Here is a 26,866-nt window from a genome sequence, read left to right as displayed (position 1 = left end):
GGGCGGCCACTTCACAGTCCCGCCTCCGTCGGCAGCTTCAGCCGCGCGCCAAAATCAAACCCGGGTACCCGCCGGCCAGAGACCCTGCTGTTCAAGGAGAGCTCCGCGGCGGCGGCGGCCCAGTCGCGCACACCTTCGGCCACCTCCCAGCCCTCCCTGCCCGACGCGCTCGGGGCCGCCACAAGACGAGGCATGGCCACCCCACCCAAGAGGAGCTGCCCATCTCCCGCGGCCAGCTCTGAGGGGACCCGCATCAAGAAAATTTCCGTCGAAGGGAACATCGGTAAGGAGCCTCGGGAAGTGTTGGTCCCAAAGCAGGGGTAGTCGCGGCAGCGGCGGCTGAAGCGCCCCTTCGCTTCATCCCTGCTGCTCCTCATTGAGGGCTTTCCTCCCAGCCTGCTCCTGTGCTTGCAGACGCGCCCTCAAATTCCCCAGCCGCCGAAAGCACCCGTCTCTTGCCTCTCCAGCTTCCCTCCCGTGCCACGAGGGTGTTCGTGACCCCTGGGCGTCTGGCGGTGGGCCTAGGCCTGCGGGCCTTGTGAGGCGTGCTTGGGGTCCCTTTCATCCTCTTTGTTTGGGAAGGGTTTTGTTTTTGCGGTGTGTGGTGGTTTTTTTTTTGGATGTGTCTGGTATGTCATTTCTTGAGGTGCAATATACATGTTAAAGGATCCCTTTTTAGGTATACCCCTCTATGAGGTTTGACAAACATACAATGTTTTACTACCACCAAGATCAAGATTCAGAACATTTCCATCCCTGCAGAAAGTTCCCTCTTGCTTCTTTATAGTCAGTCTCCTCTCCACTTCTATCCCCTGGCAAGCAGTGATCTGATTTCTAATCCTCTAAGTTTTGCCTTTTGCAGAATGTCATATAAATGGATTCATAGAGTATGTAGCCTTTTGTGTCTTGCTTCTCTAGTTTACCATAATGCTTTTACATTTATTCATGTTGCTTGTATCTGTGGTTTGTTCTTTTTTGTTTCTGAGTAGTATTCCACTGCACGGATATACCACAGTTTCTCTCTCCCAATTGTGGACATTTGGATTGTTTCCAGTATTTAGATTATGAATAAAACTGCTGTAAACATTCAAGTACAAGGAAAGAATTTTTAAATGATCTTAGCGGAAGGAGTTCCTCACTCCCTACCCAACATCCAAGTAAACATTGTGTTATGATTCAAAGACCACTGCTATTTCTGTTCTTAACCCAGACGTCATTTTGCAAGATACATGAGAACTTCCGATTCTTCTCTGTTTCCTACCACAGGAAACCTATGCCTGGTACTTCCTGTTTTGATAGGATTTTGTTTTTTTTTTGGTTCCACGTTAGGTACTGGCCATTCATGCATACAGCAAATTTTAATTCTTACCGCGCTGAAACACTTGTACTTCTTTAAAAAGGCAAGGTAGGGGCTTCCTGGTGGCGCAGGGGTTGAGAGTCCGCCTGCCGATGCAGGGGACACGGGTTCGTGCCCCAGTCCGGGAAGATCCCACATGCCGCGGAGCGGCTGGGCCCATGAGCCATGGCCGCTGAGCCTACGCGTCCGGAGCCTGTGCTCCGCAACGGGAGAGGCCACAACAGTGATAGAAAAAGCTGAACACACCCTCAAAGAGGACATCTTGTTTCATTGCTCCAATATTAAGGCACCAGTGGGAAAGATCAATGTAATAAACTCTCATTTCTTCTTAGCTGGATAAGTTCTTTGAAGGTGAATGTTTACTAGTATGATTCCTCACAGCTACTTATTGGATATAGAAGACCATGTATCAAGACAGGAGAAAGTAGATGAACAAAACCTTTCAAAAGTAAATTTGAATGAACAACGTCTCAGATTTATACCACAATCCCTTCCCTTTCCTAAATCCACTGAAGCAATGTATCATATCTGGAAATTTACTTCCTTCCAAGCATCTTTAATCTTCTCAGCACGTAAAATAATTTCCTAATATGTCACCCCCTCTCCAGTTTCTCAAAATTCTTCCAGAGCAGTCTTTCTGTATACAAATGTGATTGTGTTATCCCTTGCTTAAGATTCTCTGACCTCCCCATTACCTACACTGGAAGGAGCTGCAAACTGATGGCCTGCATTTACACAATATTGGCCTGCCCAAATTAGAAAAAAGCATTTTAAATTAGTTGCTAGCATTTACAAATGTTGAGATTTCCCATAAACATCTAGATTCTTGGCTTCTCTTGAAAAATCTGAAGATCTGGTAGCACTGTGTTTCTGTAAGAGAACCATTTGCTCTTTAGATGGGATATGTCACTTACCACTTAACTGTTTTCCCTGACACTGCAGCTTTGTCATTTGCTGTTTATTAATGCTCTTATACTGTTGTTCATGTGCCCTCCGCCTTATTTGCCAGACCCAAATAAGCTATATATGTACAAATTGCTAATCTGTGTATAGAAGACTATTTCATGATTCCTCTATTTTCTAAAATTTGAACTTTAATTGGTCATTTTCATTTCATACTCATGTAACTTGTTTTCTCATGTTCTCTAACTAAAATACTCTCTTATGTTAGATTTTGGAGTCCTTACCTACTTCTCATCTTAATGGTCTGTATAGAATGATTTTTGGCATCATTATGCCTACTTGGCATTAATAATTTTGTTAGGTCCCATGACTTTTTAAAGTATTAACATCAGTGTCCTTGGTTCTTGTTCTCCTTTGCCTTCCTAGAATTTTAATTTATTAATTAGCTTATTTTCAAGCTCTCCATTTCCTCCCCAAAAGTTAAGGAACTGGATATTAGTCTGATTGGGAACTGCAGGTAACTATTTTTACACTGCTTGAACTAAAGAGTAATTTTAGAGAGTAACTGTTATTACTCTTAAAATTTCAGAGTATGACCACATGAACTTTTTCTGTTTGTAAGCAGTATCAGAAGAAAGCTGAATGTTCTAGCCTTAAGTGCTTTCAGACTCTAGCTGATGGCTGGTGTTTTAATGTGTTCCTTGGGTGCTCTTTCTGAACATCATGTTTTCCTTCCTTCCTCCATCTAGCTCAGTGAATGTCTGGTGAACGTTTTACATGCTTCCATTCACTTCTTCTAAATGGCTTACAGTTTCTGTGCTTATCCTCTTCACATGAAATCTGTGGTCCACCAGTGTTTTTCCTATGATTAAACCTCATGGTCATCTAGTTTATCCTTAAAAGTTTTTTGCCTGTCCTCTGGTGGTAATATGACTTTTGTGTTTTGCTTCTTAACTGTTCTCTCTGTGTTACCTTATGATTGACCCTCCCTCTTTTTTTTTTTTCTTTTCTATCGACGTTTGTAATGTTTTAGGTTTGATTATAGTTCTTCAAGTCAAAGGTGAGTTCTTTTTGCCCTCTTTGGATCCAGTTTATAAGGAAGAGGAGGCTTTGCTTCAGGTGCTTTTTTCATATGTTTATCTATGTGCGTGTGCATTTGTATTCATATATATATATAGAGAGAAAACATCATGCTGACCAGAGATGACTAATATAATCACATTTGGTGACTTCATGTAGGAAGGGTGTGGTGGTCATTAAGACTATTGTTAAACCCTGTCAAATTCTAGGTCAAGACTTTTCCTACTATTAAATTGAATGAATTCCCAGATAATTTTTTTTTTTTGCGGTACGTGGACCTCTCACTGTTGTGGCCTCTCCCGTTGCAGAGCACAGGCTCCGGACGCGCAGGCTCAGCGGCCGTGGCTCACGGGCCTAGCCGCTCCGCGACATGTGGGATCTTCCCAGACTGGGACAGGAACCCGTGTTCCCTGCATTGGCAGGCGGACTCTCAACCACTGTGCCACTAGGGAAGCGCTCCCAGATAATTTTAAAATAGTGAATATAATGTCTTGGTTACACCCAAACTGTTTTCTTTTTTTCCTTCTAGATATCTCAGAAACTAGTGAACGATCAGGTAGAATGAAGTCTATACAACTTTTTTTTTTTTTTAAGGAGTTTGATAGAGTGCACAGAACCATAAAAGTGAAGCAGAAAAAACATGGCTATTGCTTGTAGGAAGTGTTTTGCGAAAATATTTTTATAATTTCTGTTAGCCGTAGTGTTGTATGGTAATTAGTGTCATATAATAATAATCATATTATTTCCCATCCTAAAACTCTGGGAATTGGATGCTTTTTTTTTTTTTTTTTTTTTTTCTGGCCACACTGCTTGGCTTGTTGAATCTTAGTTCCCCGACCAGGGATTGAACCCTGGCCCTCGGCAGTGAGAGCTCAGAGTCCTAACTACTGGACCACCAGGGAATTCCCTGGAGGCATCTTTATATTAATTTTGTGGTTTATTTTGTTGTTTCTAGATTGGTTTTAGATAGGAAAAACCTGAGTTTGTTTGTAAACTGAATGAATAGAGCCAGTAGAGAGGAAAATTTTGAAAATGCAAGAGCCTGGAATGACTGTCACTGTTGTGATGGTTTACTTATTTATCACAGCAGTTTCCATGAGGAGGGTATTATTATTACAGTCTCCATTGTATTATGAGGAAACAGGCTCTGAGAGGTTCAGTGACTTGCCCAAAATTACATACCTAATTAAGTGGGAGAATAGCCTTAACCACTTTCCACAGTTACCTCTGTTTTGTTAAGGAAAGTAAGTCTAGGACTAGAATTTTTACTTTTTTTTTTTTTTTTGCGGGATCTTAGTTCCCTGACCAGACCAGGGATGGGACCCATCCCCCCTGAACTGGAAGTGCGGAGTTCTAACCACTGGACCTCCAGGGAATTCCCTAGAATTTTAAAAATTCTGTTCCATGGCTTTGGTAAACTAAAAGCAGTAACAAACAAGTGAGCTTAATACAGGTGGGCAGGGATCCTTTTACTTTTCATTTAAATAAAGTCTAAAAGAGAAAGTTTAGAAAATCAAATGCTTTTCTTTTTTGTATTGTTTGCTATTATAAATTTTGTAAAAGCTGATGGCTGTCTTGGCATTTTTTTCCTGATAAATTTCCTTCCTCAGTTTCACTTTTCCTCTCACAACAGCTGCGGGGAAGTCAACATTTGTGAATATCCTTAAAAAAGTCTGTGAGGATTGGGAAGTGGTTCCTGAACCTGTTGCCAGGTGGTGCAATGTTCAAAGTACTCAGGATGAATTTGAGGTATGAAAATAAACTTTATTTAATAAAATAAAAAATTTTGATTTAGAGAACAGTTGTATTCTTGGATTTTGTTTTGTTTTGTTTTTTTTCCTTTTGCAATAAAACTTTCAAATATAGGGCTTCCCTGGTGGCACAGTGGTTAAGAATCCTTCTGCCAGTGCAGGGAGCACGGGTTCAAGCCCTGGTCCTGGAAGATTCCACATGCCACGGAGCAACGAACTACTGTTCGTTGTACGCTGTTCGTTGTACGCCTGTACGCAACAACTACTGAGCCTGTGCTCTGGAGCCCGCAAGCCACAACTACTGAGCCCGTGTGCCTAGAACCTGTGCTCCACAGCAAGAGAAGCCACTGCAATGAGGAGCCCGCAAACTGCAATGAAGAGCAGCTCCTGCTCGCCACAACTGGAGAAAGCCCGCACGCAGCAGCAAAGACCCCACGCAGCCAAAAATAAATAAATTTAAAAAAAGCAAACAAACAAACTTCCAAATATAGCTCTAGGTCTGTATCTTCATTTGGGCAGTAGTTACGTGGAAGTGTATATATATGTATAACACGCATTGAACTATGCACTTAAGATTATGCACTCCATTGCATCTAAGTAGAATTTTTAAAGTTTTGAAAAATTAATTAAAATGTTGGTTTTTTTTTTTTTTTTTTTTTTTTTTTTTGCAGTATACGGGCCTCTCACTGTTGTGGCCTCTCCCGTTGCGGAGCACAGGCTCCGGATGCACAGGCTCAGCGGCCATGGCTCACGGGCCCACCCGCTCCGTGGCATGTGGGATCTTCCTGGACCGGGGCATGAACCCGTGTACCCTACATCGGCAGGCAGACTCTCAACCACTGTGCCACCAGGGAAGCCCAAAATGTTTTTTTATTTTATTTTTTTAAAGAAGATGTTGGGGGTAGGAGTTTATTAATTAATTAATTAATTTTTGCTGTGTTGGGTCTTTGTTTCTGTGCAAGGGCTTTCTCTAGTTGTGGCAAGCGGGGGCCACTCTTCATCGTGGTAAGTGGGCCTCTCACTATCGCGGCCTCTCTTGTTGTGGAGCACAGGCTCCAGACGCGCAGGCTCAGTAGTTGTGGCTCACAGGCCTAGCTGCTCCGCGGCATGTGGGATCCTCCCAGACCCGGGCTCGAACCCGTGTCCCTTGTATTAGCAGGCAGATTCTCAGCCACTGCGCCACCAGGGAAGCCCAATTAAAACGTTTTTAAAAAATCTAATTGGGGCTTCCCTGGTGGCACAGTGGTTGAGAGTCCGCCTGCCGATGCAGGGGACGCAGGTTCGTGCCCCGGTCCTGGAAGTTCCCACATGCCGTGGAGCGGCTGGGCCCGTGAGCCATGGCCGCTGAGCCTGCGCGTCTGGAGCCTGTCCTCCGCAGCCGGAGAGGCCACAACAGTGAGAGGCCCCCATTCCGCAAAAAAAAAAAAAAAAAAAAATCTAATTGTAAGTTAAATTTCTTGCGTGGCTTTTTACATTTTGTTTAAAAATAGGTAAATAAGAAAAACAAAAACAGCTACCCAATAGCTGAATTTTACTAGTTTATTTCTCAGGACTTTTGTCCTAGAGACAGCCATTATTTTTGTACTTTCGTTCTTGTCAGACTTTCACCCTGGACACAAGTTTAAATTTCCCAGAACTTTCCATCCTACACTGCAAATGAGAAAGAGGGCATAATTGTTAAATTCCATTCTTTACAGCAAACTTTATTGTATGTGTATGAAGAAGAGAGATCTGATTGCTAAGATTTTTGTTTCTGGAGAAATGAGAATTGAAATTGAAAGCAGCATAGCAGAAATGGAAAGATGGAAATGTGTGCTAGAAACTTGCTTTGTTAGGTCTGAGGAGAACAGAGAGGTTTTGAAAAAGAAATGTCTAATTTTAAAAGTTTAGCTGTTGGTCTAGGGAATCTAGGAATAATAATTGAATATTTAAAATGTAAATCATATATACAAGGAGGAGTCACCAGCCAAGGTACTCTGCAGACTTTGAGGACATTGGTTTTTAACAACAAAAAGTATTTTCTCATATACCTGTTTGCCAAACATAGTTAACTTTAAGTCTGGAACCCAGCTCACTACACCCCAATCCTTTTAATAATCTAGGACTAAACCCTGAAGGGACTTCCTTCCCATATGGACTCCATCTCCTTAAGAAATTGATATTTCAGTCTGGTCTTTGAGGAAGGGCAGAGTTAGCCTTAAGTAGAGTTTTAAAGTGGGTAAATTTATTTGCTTCTTTCAACATTTTTTATTGACATATGATATAACTATAGAAAAGTATATAAACCTATGTACAGTTTAAAGAACAATTTGAAGGCTATCATCTTTGTAACCATCACCCAAGTCAAGAAATAGACCATTACTTTCTCGTTCAAGAAGTCCCTGTTTGTTCTTCTCAGGTCACAGTATCTTCTTCCCAAGGGTAATAACTCTGCTAGGGATAATCACTCACATAAAATAATTCTTGTGATAATAATTTTTCTGCTTTCTAAAAAGAATTTGATGTACATGAACATATCTCTAAGAAATATAATGTTTTGTCTGTTTTTTAATGTTGTATAAATGAAATATCTGTTTGCATTCCTTTTCCTCTTGCTTATTTTGCTTAATGTTTGTGAAACTTGTCTGTATTGTTGCATGCAGCTATAGCTTGTTCATTTTCATTGCCATGTGGTATTCAATTGTGTTCATATATCGCTGTTTGTCCATTCTATACCTTTGATCAGTTTTTGAGTGGTTCCTAGTTTAGTTGCTGTAAAAACAGCCCCATTAGGAATATGAATCCTGGTGTACACATGCAAGAGTTTCTCTTGGAATAAGAAGTAAAATTACTGGGTGGTGGGTATGTGTATGATGCCTACTTTCTGAAGTGGTTTTACCAGTTTACATTTCCCACAGTGTACTGAAGCTGTCACTGGTCCACCCCTTTGCCAATATTTAGTATTGTCTAGCTTCCTAAATTTTATCATTCTGTTGAACATTTAATATCTTTTATGTTTTTAATTTATATTTCCCTGATTGCTAATGAGATGGTGCTCCTTTAATTAATTAATTTATTTGCCATTTGGATTTCTTTTGTAAAGTCCCTTTTCAGGTGCTTTTGCCCATTTTCCTTTGGATCTTCTGTCTTCCCTCACCCTGCATTTTTACCTCTTAAAGTATGTCTTGTGACCTCTTTCAAAGTGCCCTATTCAAGTTTGCTTACATTTAGAAATGAGAGACCTGTGTTCTAAAAATAATCTTTCTCACCCTCATTTCTGGGTTCAACTTTCAGTGCAGTCATTCTCAGGGGTTAGGTAGAAAGTAGCCAAATTAAACCAATGTGAAAAATACAGAAGGAACCCTTTCATTGGGGGAATGTTAGACTAGATTGGATTAGGTGACCTTCATTTAAGGTCCATTCTAGTTTTAATATCATAGCTTCTAACTCATATTAAACATGTATAACTGGTTTGTTGGCATATTAAATGTTTCTGCCTCTCAGTGTACCTTACTTTTTTTTTTTTTTTTGTCACACCACACGGCTTAGTTCCCTGACCACCAAGGATTGAACCCGTGCCTCCTGCAATGGAAGTGCAGAGTCCTAACCACTGGACTGCCAGGGAATTCCCAGTGTACCTTATGTTAACCAAGCACACAGGAACATATATAAAAACTATAATGTCAAAATTTTTAATTTGCAGAGAGAAATGTAATTATCAGATTCATTGATGTAGGTCAGCCCATTCTCTATATAGGCCCAGTAGAAGGAACTTATGCGATCTCAAGGATTTGGGGTGCTTTTTCAAACAACAAACAATCCCTTGGGAATTTAAATATGTGGGATGCCTCCCGGTTAAAAATGACTGCCCTAGTGAATCACTGTTAGTGTTAGGAGTGTATTGAACCCTTTAGTCGTGTTGGAGAGGAGAGGTTGAAAACATTGCATTAATATACATGGGAAGACAATTTATAATAAGAAGGTTGTCTATTAAGCTTAGAATCAGAGCTCAGGGAAATTAGTTATATTATCTTAATGACTGATGTCATCAGACTAAGATGCATTGATGCATCTGCCTCCATTTTAAGAATTGGCTTCATGGATCTGATATTCATGTTTATGGGCTGGAGCATTTTCTTCCTGTGTACTAGAGTCAAAATTCCAAACTTTCTTCATAACTACCATGCAAGTGAACCTACTATTATTGTTAACATATACTTTCTTTTTTTCTTTTTTTTTTGGTGGGTACGTGGGCCTCTCCTGTTGTGGAGCACAGGCTCCGGACGCGCAGGCTCAGCGGCCATGGCTCACGGGCCCAGCCGCTCCACGGCATGTGGGATCCTCCCAGACCGGGGCACGAACCCGTGTCCCCTGCATCGGCAGGCGGACTCTCAACCACTGCGCCACCAGGGAAGCCCCATATACTTTCATTAACATATACTTTCATCATTTTCCTGTAATCCAGTCATGTCTCCACCATGTTACAATTTGGTAACCTTCATTGGATTTTGTGTATTTGTGTACGTTCTTGGAGGATAGTTTTATTTTTGTGTGTGTATTAAAGGCTACTATGGGGCTTCCCTGGTGGCGCAGTGGTTGAGAGTCCGCCTGCCGATGCAGGGGACGCAAGTTCGTGCCCCGGTCTGAGAAGATCCCACATGCCGTGGAGCAGCTGGGCCCGTGAGCCATGGCCGCTGAGCCTGTGTGTCCGGAGCCTGTGCTCTGCAACGGGAGAGACCACAACAGTGAGAGGCCCGCGTACCGCAAAAAAAAAAATAATAAAAATAAATAAATAAATAAAGGCTACTATGTTGTTAATCCTCTCTACTTAGGTGGAGTTTCAGATTGTGGGGATAGTATTTTGGGGATAAGGTAGTGGAGTGTGAGGGTAGTAATGAGTGGATGGGTTCTCAGTATCTTTGGATATTTTCTTCTTTTTTCCTGGACCTCAAGAAATGGAATTTCTTCCCTCATCCTGGGGCCCTTCTTTCCCAGACCCATCCCTGACCTATTCCTTGGGATTATAGTGTGAACCACTATCCAAATCTAAGCTTTCTTAGCATGCTGTCAATAGTGAGAAGTAGACTGTCTTCAGACCCAACTCCGGTAAGCCCTGTCCTACTTCGAATGTTCTCCATTTAATCACACTTCTTGGCAGTAACACAGGGATGGGAAGAGTTGGGCTGCTGGTACCTTTGATCTCTTCCCCAAATCAGTAATTTAATTTGCACCTGCATGTTTAGCTGGTTTTGTTTTTTACCTGCCACCTAGTGGCTGAAATGTTGCTATACTATCGATGAGCTCCCACCAATTTTAGCAAAATAAAGAGGAAGAAAGTACCTAGAAAGATTATGTAGTCTCCCCTCCCTTCCCCTCCCATGGTAAGATTATCTTTAAATCATATGACCCAGATGATTATCAGTCTTTGTATTAAAGATTTATTTCAAATAACAATGTGCTTTATTTGGTGATTTATGTTATTATTTAGGCCCAAAGCTTTGATTTAATTGCTTTCTTTTAGCTTATTTTTTGAGGTCTACAGACTGTTAGGAAGATATTTTTAGTCTGTTTCTCAGTGAGCTGAATTCTTTTGGGAGATCTTTGTTATTTATTGTGAAATGCTATTTTACTTTTATCTAACACTTCTTACCACTAAGAAGTCACTGAAAAATTAGTAACTCTGCGAAAGAAGGGATAAAATATACTTATCTGTGAAACAACAGCATATTTTTTGATAAGTCATTCTTTTTTTTTAATTTAATTTTTATTTTTGGCTGCATTGGGTCTTCGTTGCTGTTCGCAGACTTTGTCTAGTTACCGTGAGCAGGGGCTACTCTTCATTATGGTGCGCGGGCTTCTCATTGTGGTGGCTTCTCTTGTTGTGGGAGCACGGGCTTCAGTAGTTGTGGCTCGCGGGCTCTAGAGTGCAGGCTCAGTAGTTGTGGCGTATTCTTAACCACTGCGCCACCAAGGAAGTCCGTATCAGGTAAATTTAAGGTAATACTTGCTGCTGTAGTAAAGTCTCTGTGGTTTAAGATGATAAAATTTCATTTCTCAGGCAGTGTACAGTACAATATGGTATTGAGTGGATGGCATACCATGCTGTCACTCAGAGAGCCAGGCCCCTTCTAATGTGTGGCTCATCTAACCTCTAGGACAGTGCTTCAAACTTTAGTGTTCAGTAGAGTCACCTGGAGGACTTGTTAAAACAAAGACTTGGCCCTCATCCCCAGTTTCTGATTTAATAGGTCTGGCAATGGGGTGTTGAAAATGTGCATTTCTCGCAAGTTCCCAAGTGATGTTGATGCTGCTGTTATGGGGATCATACTTTGGTACCCCTGCCCTGGAGTTGAAGTTGAAAACCGCTGCTCTAGGGCCTTGGTGTCTTTTGCTTCCAGTTGATGAATAAAGAAAGAATCATCACTTTTGAGAGGTTTTTATGAGTCCAGCCTGGACATGGTAAACATTGCTTCTGCCCTACTTCCACTGGCTAGAACTGAGTCTTCTGGCTACAGTTAATTACAAGGGAGACTGGGAAATAAAGCCTAGCTGTGTGTCTAGGAAGAAAAACAACCTGGTTTTAGGGAACACATAGTAGTATCTATCACATGCAATTTCTAAATAGAAGTACTTTAAATATATTTGTTAATGTAACTTAAACTCAAAAGTGCCATGTTTAATTAATTAATGTAGAAGTTGTTGAAGTTTATTTTAAAGTTAATGGGTTATTTTAGGGAATTCTCTGGTGGTCCAAGTGGTTAGGACTCCGCTCTTCCATTGCAGGGGGCACGGGTTCGATTCCTAGTCAGGGAACTAAGATCCCACAAGCCGTGGGGCGCAGCCAAAAACAAAACAAAACAAAACAAAATAAAGTTGATGGTCATTTTGGTAATAGGTATTTGTGCACCAAAGACAACCTGAAATAGTAAGCCCAGATAATGATAAAGACAAAAAATTGTTTTTCACGGTTAGTTTTATTTATAAAAATAACTCAGATGTATTTTCACTAGTGAATTTGTATTTGTTATTAGTGAATTCTCTATTGTATAATTATGTAAAGTTATCCATGTCTAAGATAAAATTATTGAAATACAGAGCACCAGCACCAGTTAATTATCCACATAGTATCTGAATATCTCCCTTCAAGAAATCAAATTAAATATTACTTACTTTATAGATATAACTTCAGTATTTAATAGCAGATCAACATTTTGGAAAGAATATGGCTTTATTGTCAGTCTTAGACTTGAATCCTAGTTTTGCTGCTTACCAGATATATTGATATTAATGAGTTATTCAAACTTTTTGAGCCCCATTTTTAAAATTTATAAAATAGTGTCAGTAATGACTATTTCATAGGGTTGAGATAATGTATGTAAAACTTTTCATGTAGTCCCTGGCATAAAATAGATAATAAACAGTAGGTATTATTATAATTATTAAAATTGAAGTATATTTTCTTAATGAAGGGATATTTTGTGTAATGAACTTAGTAGTTCTTCAGCAAAAATTCTTTATTTTCTAAATCTAAGACATAAAAAATAAACTTTTAAGAAAACTTAAATATGGCCTTTGTGTTCACATTCCTAAGCACATTCTTTTTTGAAAATATGCTAAGTAAGCTACAGATAGTGCAACCAGGGATAGAGCAGACTAATCCAAGACTTAAATTTTGTGTTTTGAATTAACATTTATACTGCAGAGAATTCCATGTATACGTAAATACCACTACACCTCTGCCCCTCTTTTTTAGTGTCAAGTAAAAAAACTTTTTAATGTATATTTTTTGATTATTTGATAATAATTTAATATTATGTATTTAATATTTAAATATATTTTATTGAGCTATAATTGACATATAATATTGTATTAGTTTCAGGTGTCCAATGTAGTGATTCAACATTTGTGTACATTGTAAAAATGATCACCACAGGAAGTCTAGGTACCGTCTGTCACCATACTAAGTTGATACAATATCATTGACTCTATCCCGTATGCTGTGCTTATTTATTTTATAACTGGAAATTTGTACTTCTTGATCCCTTTTACCCATTTCACCCCACATCCCCTACCTCCCTCCACTCTGGCAACCCCCCATCTAGACCTGTGAGGCTGGGGGTTTGGTTTTGTTTGTTTGATTCCACATGTAAATGATATCATGTGGTATTTGTCTTTCTCTGTCTGACCTGTTTCACTTAGCATAATACCCTCAAGTTCCATTAATGTTGTTTCAAATGGCAAGATTTTGTTCTTTTTTATGGCCAGGTAATATTCCATTGTATACATACACCACATCTTTATCCATTCATCTGTCTACAGACACTTAGGTTGTTTCCATATTTTGGCTATTGTAAATAATGCTGCAATGAACCTAAGGGTACATATATCTTTTCATACTAGTGTTTCTGTGCCTGATATATTTTTTTAAACTTTAAAAAATTAATTTTTTTTTATGTGTGGAATAGCAGCTTGTGCTCTTTAGCTAACTTCTCTTATAAATCCAGCAGTCAGTGTTCATAAAGTTGTCTCTGTTACTAAGAGTAATTTCCAAAATGCTATGCTTACTAGGGTAGGAAAATAAAATAGACACTACTGTCCTCTTTATAAAAATAACTACACAAAAGTTTTGATTGAGTTGATAAACTTCATTTAGCTGGAAAAATTCACTTGTATGAAACATTTTCTCCCTGGATGATGATGAATAAGTGGAAAGTCAGTTTATAATTAAGTTAACAAAGGCCCTTGAAACTCTAATACAATTAAATTTATTCTTTAAGCAGTTTGGGAAGGCAATTACTTCACCCTTATTTCAGTTCATCATCTGCTCAGTATTTCTAAACAGCCCTATTGTTGACTGTTAGCCTCTTGCCATTTTATGCTTTTTTTTCTTCCAGTTTTGAGAAGAAGTTTCACTTAATTATGTGGTTTGTGGTATGAAATTTAAATTCTGCCTCAAAGTGCCATGTGTTTGTGTGGTTTTTAGTTCTTAACTGAAACTGAGGTCCGTTGTAATGTTTACACTTCTGGATTTTTTTTTTTTTCCTCAGGAAAACCACCTACCTTGAGCATGAACTTTCAGGAAGTGTTCAGGGGTATTTGAACTAGGATTGAGAATAGGAATTAGGCAGTCATATTTTATTCCTTGAAAGTTAGAAAACAAGATTAAAGACTGTATAACTTTGGGGGGAATCTTTATATAGCTTGACATAGAAAAGATGATGAAGCATCCCTGGGTCCTGGGTTTTGTTTTTTCTTTCTTTCTTTTTTTTAATTTTTATTTTATTTGGTCACGCGGCACATGGGATGGATCTTAGTTCTCTGACCAGGGATCGAACCCATGTCCCCTGCATTGGGAGTGTGGAGTCTTAACCACTGGATCATCAGGGAAGTCCCTTGTTTTTTCTTTCTTAATCTGACAACTCTAATATCAAAAGTATTCTAATATATTCTATTACTGTGCAATCAATTTTAATTTAAAAAGAAAGAAAATACTGTCACTCAAAGGAAGAAATTTCAGGGACTTCCCTGGTGGCGCAGTGGTTAAGAATCCGCCTGCCAATGCAGGAGACACGGGTTCGACCCCTGGTCTGGGAAGATCCCACATGCTGTGGAGCGACTAAGCCCGTGCGCCACAACTGCTGAGCCTGTGCTCTAGAGCCCAGGAGCCACAACTACTGAGCCTGCATGCTGCAACTACTGAAGCCCGTGCACCTAGAGCCTGTGCTCCACAGCAAGAGAAGCCACTGCAATGAGAAACCCATGCACCGCAATGAAGAGTAGCCCCTGCTCACCACAGCTAGAGAAAGCCCGCATGCAGCAACGAAGACCCAGTGAAGCCAAAAATAAATAAATAAATTTATAAAATAAAAAAAAGGAAAAAATTTCAGTGGCTTCTTTCTCTTTACCGCGCCCCCCCCCCCCTTTTTTGATTTGGAAGCTTCGAATGTTAGAATTTGTTGACTTTGGCCTGTAGTAGTGAAGTGGCAATGGATAGATGCTCAAAATTATTTTCTGTATTTTTTGCAAATGATTCATTGAGGATACCAAGCCTCTTTAAAATAAATTCATGGTTTAAATCAGATATTCCCTAACGTAAATGACTTTAATCAGATTATATAAAAATCTAATAACAAGAAATTGGCTCTACAGAATATAGAAAAGTGGATGCTATGGTTGGAGAGAGATTAGCAAATAGATACCACCAAGGTATCTCAGGAGTTTTTCAGTGTGAAAGGAATACTGGTAGGGACCTAGGATGGCTTTGCCTGTTTAATTACTTAAACACATCGTACTCTGTCCTGGGGAGGTGCTAGGCTAGAAACCTGAACAAAGCAGTGTTACTAGTAAACTTTTGTGATATTTTGTAAGAGCGGTAAGTAATTTCACTGTGTTCAGAGGCAGGTGTGAATATCTCATTGTCTTGATTTGTGTTTCTCTAAATTAGCAATGTTGAGCATATTTTCATATGCCTATTAGCTATCTGTATATCTTTGGAAAAATGTATATTCAGGTCTTCTACCCAATTTTTAAATTGGGTTTTTTTTTTATTTATCCAATTTTTTTAAACTTAAAAAACATTAAAATAGCCCTATTGATCATTGCTTTTTGTTTCTTTTTTCAAATTCAAAACAGGAACTGACAACGTCTCAGAAAAGTGGTGGGAATGTTCTTCAGATGATGTATGAGAAACCTGAACGGTGGTCTTTCACCTTCCAGTCATATGCCTGCCTCAGTCGAATACGAGCTCAGCTTGCCGCTCTCAATGGCAAGCTCAAAGATGCAGAGAAACCTGTATTATTTTTTGAACGATCTGTGTATAGTGACAGGTATATATAAATGACTGTACTTGTCAGTTTGGAATCTTGGCTTAGAAGTGGACTTTTTTTTTCCTGTTTCCTGGGAATCAAAGTAATAAGAGAGGCTGAGTTGGAGATTTGAGATGGAAAATGACATTTAATACCTTCAGCAGTTTGGTACTAATGCCATTAGGGAAGTTCTAGCATAATTGCTAGCTGCCATGGAAACTGGTATAGTGGCCATCTCATCTCATTCAAATTTGCAGAGAAGTTTTTTTTTCTTCCAACCCTCTTAAAATTCTTATCTGCTCTGGTTAAATCTGGATCTGTATTCTAGACTTGCACCTGGAGCTAGGAGATCATATATCTCTAAGGGAGGCTTAGAATTACCCTGCTTATTATGCAAGGATTGTTTTACTAGAGTTAGATCTGAGGTTCTCAAACTTTAGGACCCCTTTCATTCTTAATAATTATTAAGGAGCCCAAAGAGCTTCGTGTCTTACTGATATGTTATTAGATATTAAGGTTGAGAAATATAAAAAACATTTATTAACTATTTAAAGTTAGTAATAATAAATCCATTACATATAAACATAAAAAGATGTGAAAATTATATCTTTCACAACAAAAAATCAGAAGAGTAGCATTGTTTGAAACTAAATCTCTTTAGTGTCTGACTTAATAGAAGTCAGCTGTATTCTCATTTGTGCTTCTGTTTTTAAGCAGTTGTAAGCTTTTGGTTGAAGCACAGTATATAAAGTAATCTGGTCTCTCACAGAACCCCTAGGAGGGTCTTGGGGACCACCAGGGGTTCTCACACCACATTTTTGGGAACCACTGGCCAAGTTCATATTTTCTGTAGTTGGAGATAATGTGTTGTTTTCTTCTGTTGTTGTTTTTTTCTGCTAACCAAGGCATTATCTGCCATGGGTTTAGGAGAATGTTTCATGTCCATTTAGTAGATCCGTTTTTTCTTTGTGCTTTTTGGAAAGAATTTATGTGTTGATGTAGACTCTCTTTCAGGTATATTTTTGCATCTAATTTGTATGAATCTGACTGCATGAATGAAACAGAGTGGACCATTTATCAAGACTGGCATGACTGGATGAATAACCAGTTTGGCCAAAGCCTTGAACTGGATGGAATCATTTATCTTCGAGCCACTCCAGAGGTGAGAAACAATAAAAATTTGTTTTGTCCATTGACATTTCAGAGTAATATTTAGAAATCCTTTCAGTGGTATGCAATGAAGGCGATTTAGTTTAACTCCACTCCCCACCTCCAAATTAGAAACTCATAACTGTGTAGATAGAAACATTCTTTTTTCCTAAGCAAACTGTAAGCCCACATTTGGAAGTTGCTCTTCTAGGCCCCTCCTCTGTTCTTCCTCAGTTCTGTTCTTCATTATTTCTTCCTGACTTTCTCAGGGTCTGTTCTCTATCACAGCTGCATTAAGAAACTTTCTAAAGCAACCCCTAGAATGTAGGCTTCATGAGGTGGAACTTTGGGTATTTTAATTACTGTTGAATTTCCATTGCCTAGAATAGGGCCTGGGTACATAGTGGGAGCTCAGTAAATGTTTGCTGAAGGACAGGCCAAGTTGGTGGAGGTCCATTTCAAGAAATCCTTTATGGTTGTTTGTGGCTTGGAATGGGTGGGCAGTAGCAGCTGTAGTTGAGAAGAGCCTTAGAGGACCCTTGCCATTTTCAGTTAAGGGAGCTTACTTGAAAATGTGCCTTTTGTCATAGGTTGTAAATAGCTATTCTTGTTTACATATGAAATTATGTTATGAATCCAGGAAGACCAAGTAGATAGATGCCTTTCATAAAAGTAACCTAAATAAGAGCTTACATTTGTTAAGGAATTTCTGGTGTTGGTGCTTGCACCCCCATTTTTCTCTGTTTTTTATTCCTGTTTCTTCCCTAAGTCACAAAGTAGGCTCTGGTGAATGTAAATGCCATGACTTCTAGCCTGAAAGAATACCGTATTGCTATTGAAGCTGAATTTTCAAAGAAACTAGGTTTCTGATTCCAAGGGATGATTTTGTTCCTCTTCTAATGTCAAGTAAGCCAGAATTTAACAATAATAATTTTGAAATTCATTTTTATTTTTGAAAAGAATTTTTGTTTTTAATTATGAAAATAATAAATACAAATATAGAAGAAAACATGAAGAATACTAATAATTTCATTCTGCTAGAAACATTCATAGTCAATATCTTAAAGTCTAACACAAAACTTTATTTTTTAAATATTTTTAAACAAGTAAATAAATTTATTAAAAAAAACAAAAACAAAAAACATTCTATTCTGGTTACCACTCTTTGTTACAGTCTATTCCATTTTAACTCATTTCCATTTTTCCCATGGTCTTTAGAGATAAGAGCCTCAAGGGTATGGAACAGTTCGATAGTAATTCCTCATCTTGAAAATTCACGTGCAGTGTCAGTTGTGTGAATTAGCACCCCAATGCTACATGTGTCTGAGGCCTGTGATTTCAGGTTCTCACTGGTGAATTATTTATTTTCAAGTCACTGTCTTGAAATGTTTTCGAGCTCCCTCTCTCTCACTCCGGCTTGTGGATGGAATTTTACTAGCTCTCTTTTAATTAAGGCACAACCTCTCAAGACTCTTTGTTTTCTTCAGGAAGATCAGCTCCAGCTCCTTATACTACATAGCCTACTGCCTCAAATCTCCTGGAATGACTCAAAACCTCAAAGCTCCATACTCCAACCTGGGCTGGTTGTTCTGCCATTCTGTTTCAAATTTGCTATTTTTGGATTTTTTATTCTTATCCTCTTGAGACACCTATTCACTTATCTCTTGTGGATCCTGTATTGCCTGGCTCTTCTTTTTTTTTTTTTGGTTTACCCTTTTTTTTTTTTTTTTTACATTTTTATTGGAGTATAATTGCTTTACAATGGTGTGTTAGTTTCTGATTTAAAACAAAGTGAATCAGTTATACATATACATATGTCCCCATATCTCTTCCCTCTTGCGTCTCCCTCCCTCCCACCCTCCCTATCCCACCCTTCTAGCTGGTCACAAAGCACTGAGTGATCTTCCTGTGCTATGCGACTGCTTCCCACTAGCTATCTATTTTACATTTGGTAGTGTTTATATGTCCGTATATACACTACCACTCTCTCACTTTGTCCCAGCTTACCCTTCCCCCTCCCCGTGTCCTCAAGTCCATTTTCTAGTAGGTCTCGGTCTTTATTCCTGTCTTGCCCCTAGGTTCTTAATGACCATATTTTTTAAGATTCCATATATATGTGTTAGCATACGGTATTTGTTTTTCTCTTTCTGACTTACTTCACTCTGTATGACAGACTCTAGATCCATCCACCTCACTACAAATAACTCAATTTCGTTTCTTTTTATGGCTGAGTAATATTCAATTGTATATAGGTGCCACATCTTCTTTATCCATTCATCTGTCGATGGACACTTAGGTTGCTTCCATGTCCTGGCTATTGTAAACAGAGCTGCAGTGAACATTGTGGTACATGACTCTTTTTTTTTTTTTTTTAACATTTATTGGAGTATAATTGCTTTACAATGGTGTGTTAATTTCTGCTTTATAACAAAGTGAATCAGTTATACATATACATATGTTCCCATATCTCTTCCCTCCTGCGTCTCCCTCCCTCCCACCCTCCCTATCCCACCCCTCTAGGTGGTCACAAAGCACCGAGCTGATCTCCCTGTGCTATGTGGCTGCTTCCCACTAGCTATCTATTTTACGTTTGGTAGTGTATATATGTCCATGCCACTCTCTCGCTTTGTCACAGCTTACCCTTCCCCCTCCCCATATCCTCAAGTCCATTCTCTAGTAGGTCTGTGTCTTTATTCCTGTCTTACCCCTAGGTTCTTCATGACATTTTTTTTCTTAAATTCCATATATATGTGTTAGCATACAGTATTTGTCTTTCTCTTTCTGACTTACTTCACTCTGTATGACAGACTCTAGGTCCATCCACCTCATTACAAATAGCTCAGTTTCGTTTCTTTTTATGGCTGAGTAATATTCCATTGTATATATGTGCCAAATCTTCTTTATCTGTTCATCCGATGATGGACACTTAGGTTGTTTCCATCTCTGGGCTATTGTAAATAGAGCTGCAATGAACATTTTGGTACATGACTCTTTTTGAATTATGGTTTTCTCAGGGTCTATGCCCAGGAGTGGGATTGCTGGGTCATATGGTAGTTCTATTTTTAGATTTTAAGGGACATCCATGCCGTTCTCCATAGTGGCTGTATCAATTTACATTCCTACCAACAGTGTATAAAGATTCCCTTTTCTCCACACCCTCTCCAGTATTTATTGTTTGTAGATTTTTTGATGATGGCCATTCTGACTGCTGTGAGATGATATCGCATTGTAGTTTTGATTTGCATTTCTCTGATAATTAATGATGTTGAGCATTCTTTCATGTGTTTGTTGGCAATCTGTATATCTTCTTTGGAGAAATGTCTATTTAGGTCTTCTGCCCATTTTTGGATTGGGTTGTTTGTTTTTTTGATAGTGAGCTGCATGAGCTGCTTGTAAATTTTGGAGATTAATCATTTGTCAGTTGCTTCATTTGCAAATATTTTCTCCCATTCTGAGTGTTGTCTTTTCGTCTTGTTTATGGTTTCCTTTGCTGTGCAAAAGGTTTTAAGTTTCATGAGGTCCCATTTGTTTATTTTTGTTTTTATTTCCATTTCTCTAGGAGGTGGGTCAAAAAGGATCTTGCTCTGATGTATGTCATAGAGTGTTCTGCCTAAGTTTTCCTCTAAGAGTTTGATAGTGTCTGGCCTTACATTTAGGTCTTTATCCATTTTGAGTTTATTTTTGTGTATGGTGTTAGGGAGTGTTCTAATTTCATTCTTTTACATGTAGCTGTCCAGTTTTCCCAGCACCAGTATTGAAGAGGCTGTCTTTTCTCCACTGTATACTCTTGCCTCCTTTATCAAAGATAAGGTGACCATATGTGTGTGGGTTTATCTCTGGGCTTTCTATCCTGTTGCATTGATGTATATTTCTGTTTTTGTGCCAGTACCATACTGTCTTGATTACTGTAGCTCTGCAGTATAGTCTGAAGTCAGGGAGCCTGCTTCCTCCAGCTCTGTTTTTCTTTCTCAAGATTGCTTTGGCTATTCGGGGTCTTTTGTGTTTCCACACAAATTGTGAATTTTTTTGTTCCAGTTCTGTGAAAAATGCCACTGGTAGTTTGATAGGGATTGCATTGAATCTGTAAATTGCTTTGGGTAGTAGAGTCATTTTCACAATGTTGATTCTTCCAATCCAAGAACATGATATACCTCTCCTTCTATTTGTATCATCTTTAATTTCTTTCATGAGTGTCTTATAGTTTTCTGCATACAGGTCTTTTGTTTCCCTAGGTAGGTTTATTCCTAGATATTTTATTCTCTTTGTTGCAATGGTAAATGGGAGTGTTTCCATAATTTCTCTTTCAGGTTTTTCATCATTAGTGTATAGGAATACAAGAGATTTCTGTGCATTAATTTTGTATCCTGCGAGTTTACCAAATTCATTGATTAGGCTCTTATAGTTTTCTGGTGGCATTTTTAATATTCTCTATGTATAGTATCATGTCATCTGCAAACAGTGACAGTTTTACTTCTTCTTTTCCAATTTGTATTCCTTTTATTTATTTTTCTTCTCTGATTGCTGTGGCTAGGACTTCCAAAACTATGTTGAATAATAGTGGTGAGAGTGGACATCCTTGTCTCGTTCCTGATCTTAGAGGAAATGCTTTCAGTTTTTCACCATTGAGAATGATGTTTACTGTGGGTTTGTCATATGGCCTTTATTAAGTTGAGGTAGGTTCCCTCTATGCCCACTTTCTGGAGAATTTTTATCACAAATGGGTGTTGAATTTTGTCAAAAGCTTTTTCTGCCTCTACTGAGATGATCATATGGTTTTTATTCTTCAGTTTGTTAATATGGTGTATCACAATGATTTGCATATATTGAAGAATCCTTGCATCCCTGGGATAAATCCCACTTGATCATGGTGTATGATCCTTTTAATGTGTTGTTGTATTCTGTTTGCTAGTATTTTGTTGAGGATTTTTGCATCTATATTCATCAGTGATTTGGTCTGTAATTTTTGTTTTTTATAAAAAAACAGTATCTTTGTCTGGTTTTGGTATCAGGGTGATGGTAGCCTCAGAGAATGAGTTTGGGAGTGTTCCTTTCTCGGGCAGGAGGATTCTTAACCACTGCGTCACCAGGGAAGTCCCTGAACTTTTAAATTTTTAACAAAACTTTATTGAAGAATAGTTGATTTACAATGTTGTGTTTAATTTCTGCTGTACTGCAGAGTGACTTAGTTATATATGTTTATATTATTTTTCATATTGTTTTCCATCATGGTTTATCACAGGTAAATTATTTGTTTTTTAACTAACCTTATTTTATACAGTATATTTCAAGTATGGATGCCAAAAGTTTATACACATATTTTGACTTATTTTTTGAGAGTAACACTTGGTTTAGAGCTACCAAATGGTTGAAAAGCACAAGGAGGGGAAAATGAACTACTTCAACTTCCTAGGGAAAATAAATAGAGATTTTGACTAGCATATCTAAAGAGACACTAAGGATAAATTTAATGGCAGCTGTCAAGAATAATTGTTCCTTGCCTCCTCCACTCCTCCTACCTGTTTCTTATTGCTTGCTTTTAGAAATGCTTGAATAGAATATATTTACGGGGAAGAAATGAAGAACAAGGCATTCCTCTTGAATACTTAGAGAAGCTTCACTATAAGCATGAAAGCTGGCTCCTGCATAGAACACTAAAGTAAGACTTCCTTATTCTTATTTACTACTCATTTTAAATTCCTTTATCAAATGTTAATCCAAATCATGTATAATTTTTCATTTTCAGCCATTTTTATTTATTAGTATTGTAGGATCTCCCAGAATTAAGTATGGATTTTGATTCTTTTTATTGCAATGAGATCCTGTTTTCTTAAAGTTTTTATAGCTAATCTCCCCCAGCAGTATTTACAGCATAATATATGGGATTTCACATTAAGGGATAAAGTAGGAAATATATCTGAATACATTATTTAGGTACAAGCATACCTTGTTGTATAGCACTTTACTTTATTGTGCTTCGCACATGCTGCATTTCTTACAAATGGAAGGTCTGTGGCAACCCTGTGTCAAGCAAGTCTGTTGGCACCATTTTTCCAACAGCATTTCCTAATGTTGTGTCTCTACATCACATTTTATAAATTCTTGTAATATTTAAACCCTTCACCAGCAAAAAGATTATGACTCTCTAAAGGCTCAGATGATGGTTAGCATTTTTTAGCAATAAAGTATTTTTAAATTAAGGTATGTACTTTTTTTTAGACATAATGCTATTGCACACTTAATAGACTGCAGTATAGAGTAAATGTAACTTTTGTAAGCACGGGGAAACCAAAAAATTTGTGTGACTTGCTTTGTTGCAATATTTGCTTTGTTGTGATATTCACTTTATTGCAGTGGTCTGGAACCAAACCTGCAGTATCTCTGAGATATACTTATACCCTTTCAGAGAGAATTTTAAGATATTTCAAGTTTGTTTCTTAGATCACTGTACTTTGTCATTAGTCAGATCTTGGTTCAGACGCATCTCACTTATTAGTATGCAATCTTAGACAATCTCTGAGCCTCAGAGTGACCTCCCTGAGCTTTAGTTTTCTCATCTATAAAATGCAAACATTCCTGGACTTCCTTGGTGGTGCAGTGGTTAAGAATCCGCCTGCCAATGCAGGGGACACAGGTTCGAGCCCTGATCCGGGAAGATCCCACATGCCGTGGAGCAGCTAAGCCCGTGCGCCACAATTACTGAAGCCCTCGCACCTAGAGCCTGTGCTCCGCAACAAGAGAAGCCACCGCAATGAGAAGCCCATGCTCCGCAATGAAGAGTAGCCCCTGCTCTCCACAAGTAGAGAAAGCCCATGTGCAGCAATGAAGACCCAGCACAACCAAAGCCCATGTGCAGCAATGAAGACCCAACGCAGCCAGAAATAAATAAATAAATGTATTAAAAAAAAAAGACAGCAAAATTCTAAGAAAAAGCAGACATTCCTACTTTATGGTATGATTTAGGTTTTTGAGGAGAATTACATTTCACAATGCCTAACTTTATATATTTTATACCTGAGATTTTTAGACATGTATAGTAAATCTAGGTGAGAAAGAAGAGACTGCCAGATTGGCAGGATAATTTTAATATAAAATGATTGATAACATTTTGTTTTCCAGTGAAGACATAAGAATAAATTTTTAGTATTTCTCTTTTATTTGTTGCTTTTTCTAATTATTTTATTCATCTCTCTCTTTTCAAACAGAACCAACTTTGATTATCTACAAGAAGTGCCTATCTTAACACTGGATGTTAATGAAGACTTTAAAGACAAACACGACAGTCTGGTTGAAAAGGTAGATTTATACAAAGACTATAAATAATGTTTGTTTTGTCTTGTCTAAAGAAGTGTTCTAACTTTGTGAGAAAACAATTTTCTAAGGAAAGATTACATAAAGTTATATTAAGAGACAGTTAAGAGCTTTAGAGGGATTTAGACTGTTTAGATTCTCATCTTAATTTCAACTTCTAGCTTTGTAGCCTTAGCTAAAATGAGGACCTTCTTTATCCTTTAGTTTCTTTATCTGTATCATAGGGGTAACCACATTAACAAAAGTTCTTGCTCACTAGCCTCTGCTTTGTTCCCTATTCTTCCCCTCTTCCCTATACCACCAATCTTTAGATAATAATAAACCATTTGTGAAATTAATCTTTTTTAACTAAATTCAGTATGGAAGATGTTTGAAGCTGTAAGATATGGATCTCATCCATTTTTCTACTAACTAGAGTCTTGAGATTAAAGATTTTTAGTTTTGAGCTCTATTTGGGACCTTGTCAGTGATAACTTGGCACTGCCTAATCCTTGAGTCATTGTCCTAATCGGAGTTGATCTATCCTCCATATATTTGGAAGTTGACTATATTCTATAAAGTGAGTGGTGCTCATATTCATAAAGGGACTGGCAGAGAACCTATTGATGAACACTTGAGAGAGAATAGTAATGGGATTTGTATAACAAATATCCTTATATCCATGTTAATTAACTTAGTGATCTTAGAGCTAAAGAAGAAGCCACATTTTTTTGTTGTTTGTTTAGTTTTGAGAGAAATCTTATTTTTCTTTTTTCCTGTCACAAAATGTCTGCTGTTTACTATAATAGATATTTAACATTTATAAGGGATGTATCTCAAGAATTTTGAAAATCTCACCATTTATAGATAACTACTGTAGCATATAGTTGTTTTTCCCATGATATAAAGAAAAGCATATCTGGAAAATTCAAGTGACCTCTTCATACTAATTTAATGATGTTAAAAAACCTAGTTCAGAATTCACTTGTGATACTGTTAAAATAAAATAAATAAAATTAAGTCAGCCATTGCAGTACTAACAGCCAACCATCATTTTAACTAGATGAATCTGTAAAACCACTTTTTAATTTTATCTAACACTTCTGTATTTTGATTAATAATCACCATTTCATATTATTATTATTTTTGGTTTAATTAGTTTTGCTAGAAGTTTGCTTTCTTTTTTAGGTATTTTTTCAAGGCAATAATCTTTGTCTATTCAGAATTACTGTGCAGTCTAGAATATGTAGAGAGCAGTATCTTGAATTGTGACGTTGGCCAGTTGGCTAAGTTCATTCACTACTTATATGATCTTTCCTCACATACTAATATTACAGTGTATATATATGATTCAGATTTGTGTTTCAGAAAAATTATAAATCTGTTACATAGATTACATACATAATCAGGACCTTTAGACTTATTAAACCGTTGCAATTATTAATGTTATCAATACTAAAGCTGCACATGTCAGTAGTCCGTGGTATTATAAAGAGATAATAAAATTAGTGTTATGGCTGTTATAGACCTGCATCAATCTTAGATGTAAATTTAATAACTCCTGTGATGACATTTTAGGTCATTCATCTTCTAATACTGAAGTATTTGTTAATATTTCTTTTGAAACTAAATGATATGGCTTTGTGATAGAGTTACTTATACAGTTGAGGTCTTCAACTGTGTAGATACTTTTAATTGAAAATGAATATTAGATATCTCAAATTAGCCAAGGAATTATATTAATATTTTTTTCCTCCCCTCAGGTAAAAGAATTTTTGAGCACTTTGTGATCTTGCTGAAGACTACAGGCAGCCAAATGATTACACATACTTCAGCTTTGTGTATCTTCATAGGTCCATATTCATACAAGTCTCTCTTCTAAACCCAAGTTTTTAACTATTTTTGTTCCAAGAAAAAAATTTTTTTAATGAATCCTATACAAGAGTTTATAGCTAGTTTTTCTTTTTTCCTTTTTTTTTTTTCTTCTTTTTTGGGGCTTTAAAGAAAGAAAGACATTTAAGTATCCCTTACAACAAGAAGTCTGGGGGTAGATGGTTCCAGAATCATTATAGTGGCTAAGCTGCATCATAAAGGACCCAGCCTCCTTCTGTCTTTCTCCTCTATTATCCTCCTCAGCTGGTTGACTTTTTTTTTTTTTCTGGTGCTTCTCATCTCACTGACCAATTTCTTAACTACAAATTTTAATGTTACATAGTAAATGGTGATGTGTCCTGTGTAAATTAGTGTACCTGTTAAAAATTGAAAAGTGGAATTTAAGAAATCCCTAGAAAAAGTATGATGAGGTTTTATTTTAAATACTTTTGATCAGGTGCCTTCCCTTCTACCTTAATTTATGTGGAAGATAAGACCAGGTTTAGTATTTAATTACTTCACTGATTTATTAATGTGTCTATAATACATTTGTAGAGAAGCAGGTTAGACTTTGTTCCCTGTTTGTAGTGGCATAACTTATAAATCATTTAATCTTTTTCCTGCCTTTGTTTCTACATCTATGGTATGAGTGAGGCTTCATCTTTTGCATGGGATTTTGTAGG

General features: G+C 37.7%; 1 protein-coding gene across 1 annotated transcript; it reads left to right on the top strand.

Moving 5' to 3' along the window:
* Nucleotides 1-161: 161 nt before the first annotated feature.
* DCK (deoxycytidine kinase) lies at nucleotides 162-26,101 on the top strand (the record flags this gene model as incomplete). The annotated part of the gene is made up of 7 exons (XM_079700377.1): nucleotides 162-283; nucleotides 4,974-5,089; nucleotides 15,703-15,896; nucleotides 16,890-17,037; nucleotides 22,565-22,680; nucleotides 24,227-24,317; nucleotides 26,075-26,101. Exons 1-7 carry the CDS (start codon nucleotides 193-195, stop codon nucleotides 26,099-26,101), a joined length of 783 nt encoding a protein of 260 aa, XP_079556503.1. The 5' UTR covers nucleotides 162-192.
* Between the last annotated feature and the right edge of the window lie 765 nt (nucleotides 26,102-26,866).

The sequence above is a fragment of the Hyperoodon ampullatus genome, assembly GCF_949752795.1.
Source record: "Hyperoodon ampullatus genome assembly, chromosome: 1".
Taxonomy (NCBI): Eukaryota; Metazoa; Chordata; class Mammalia; order Artiodactyla; family Ziphiidae; genus Hyperoodon; species Hyperoodon ampullatus.
The sequence above is the reverse complement of the archived record's forward strand: the minus strand, read 5'-3'. Positions and strand labels throughout refer to the sequence as shown.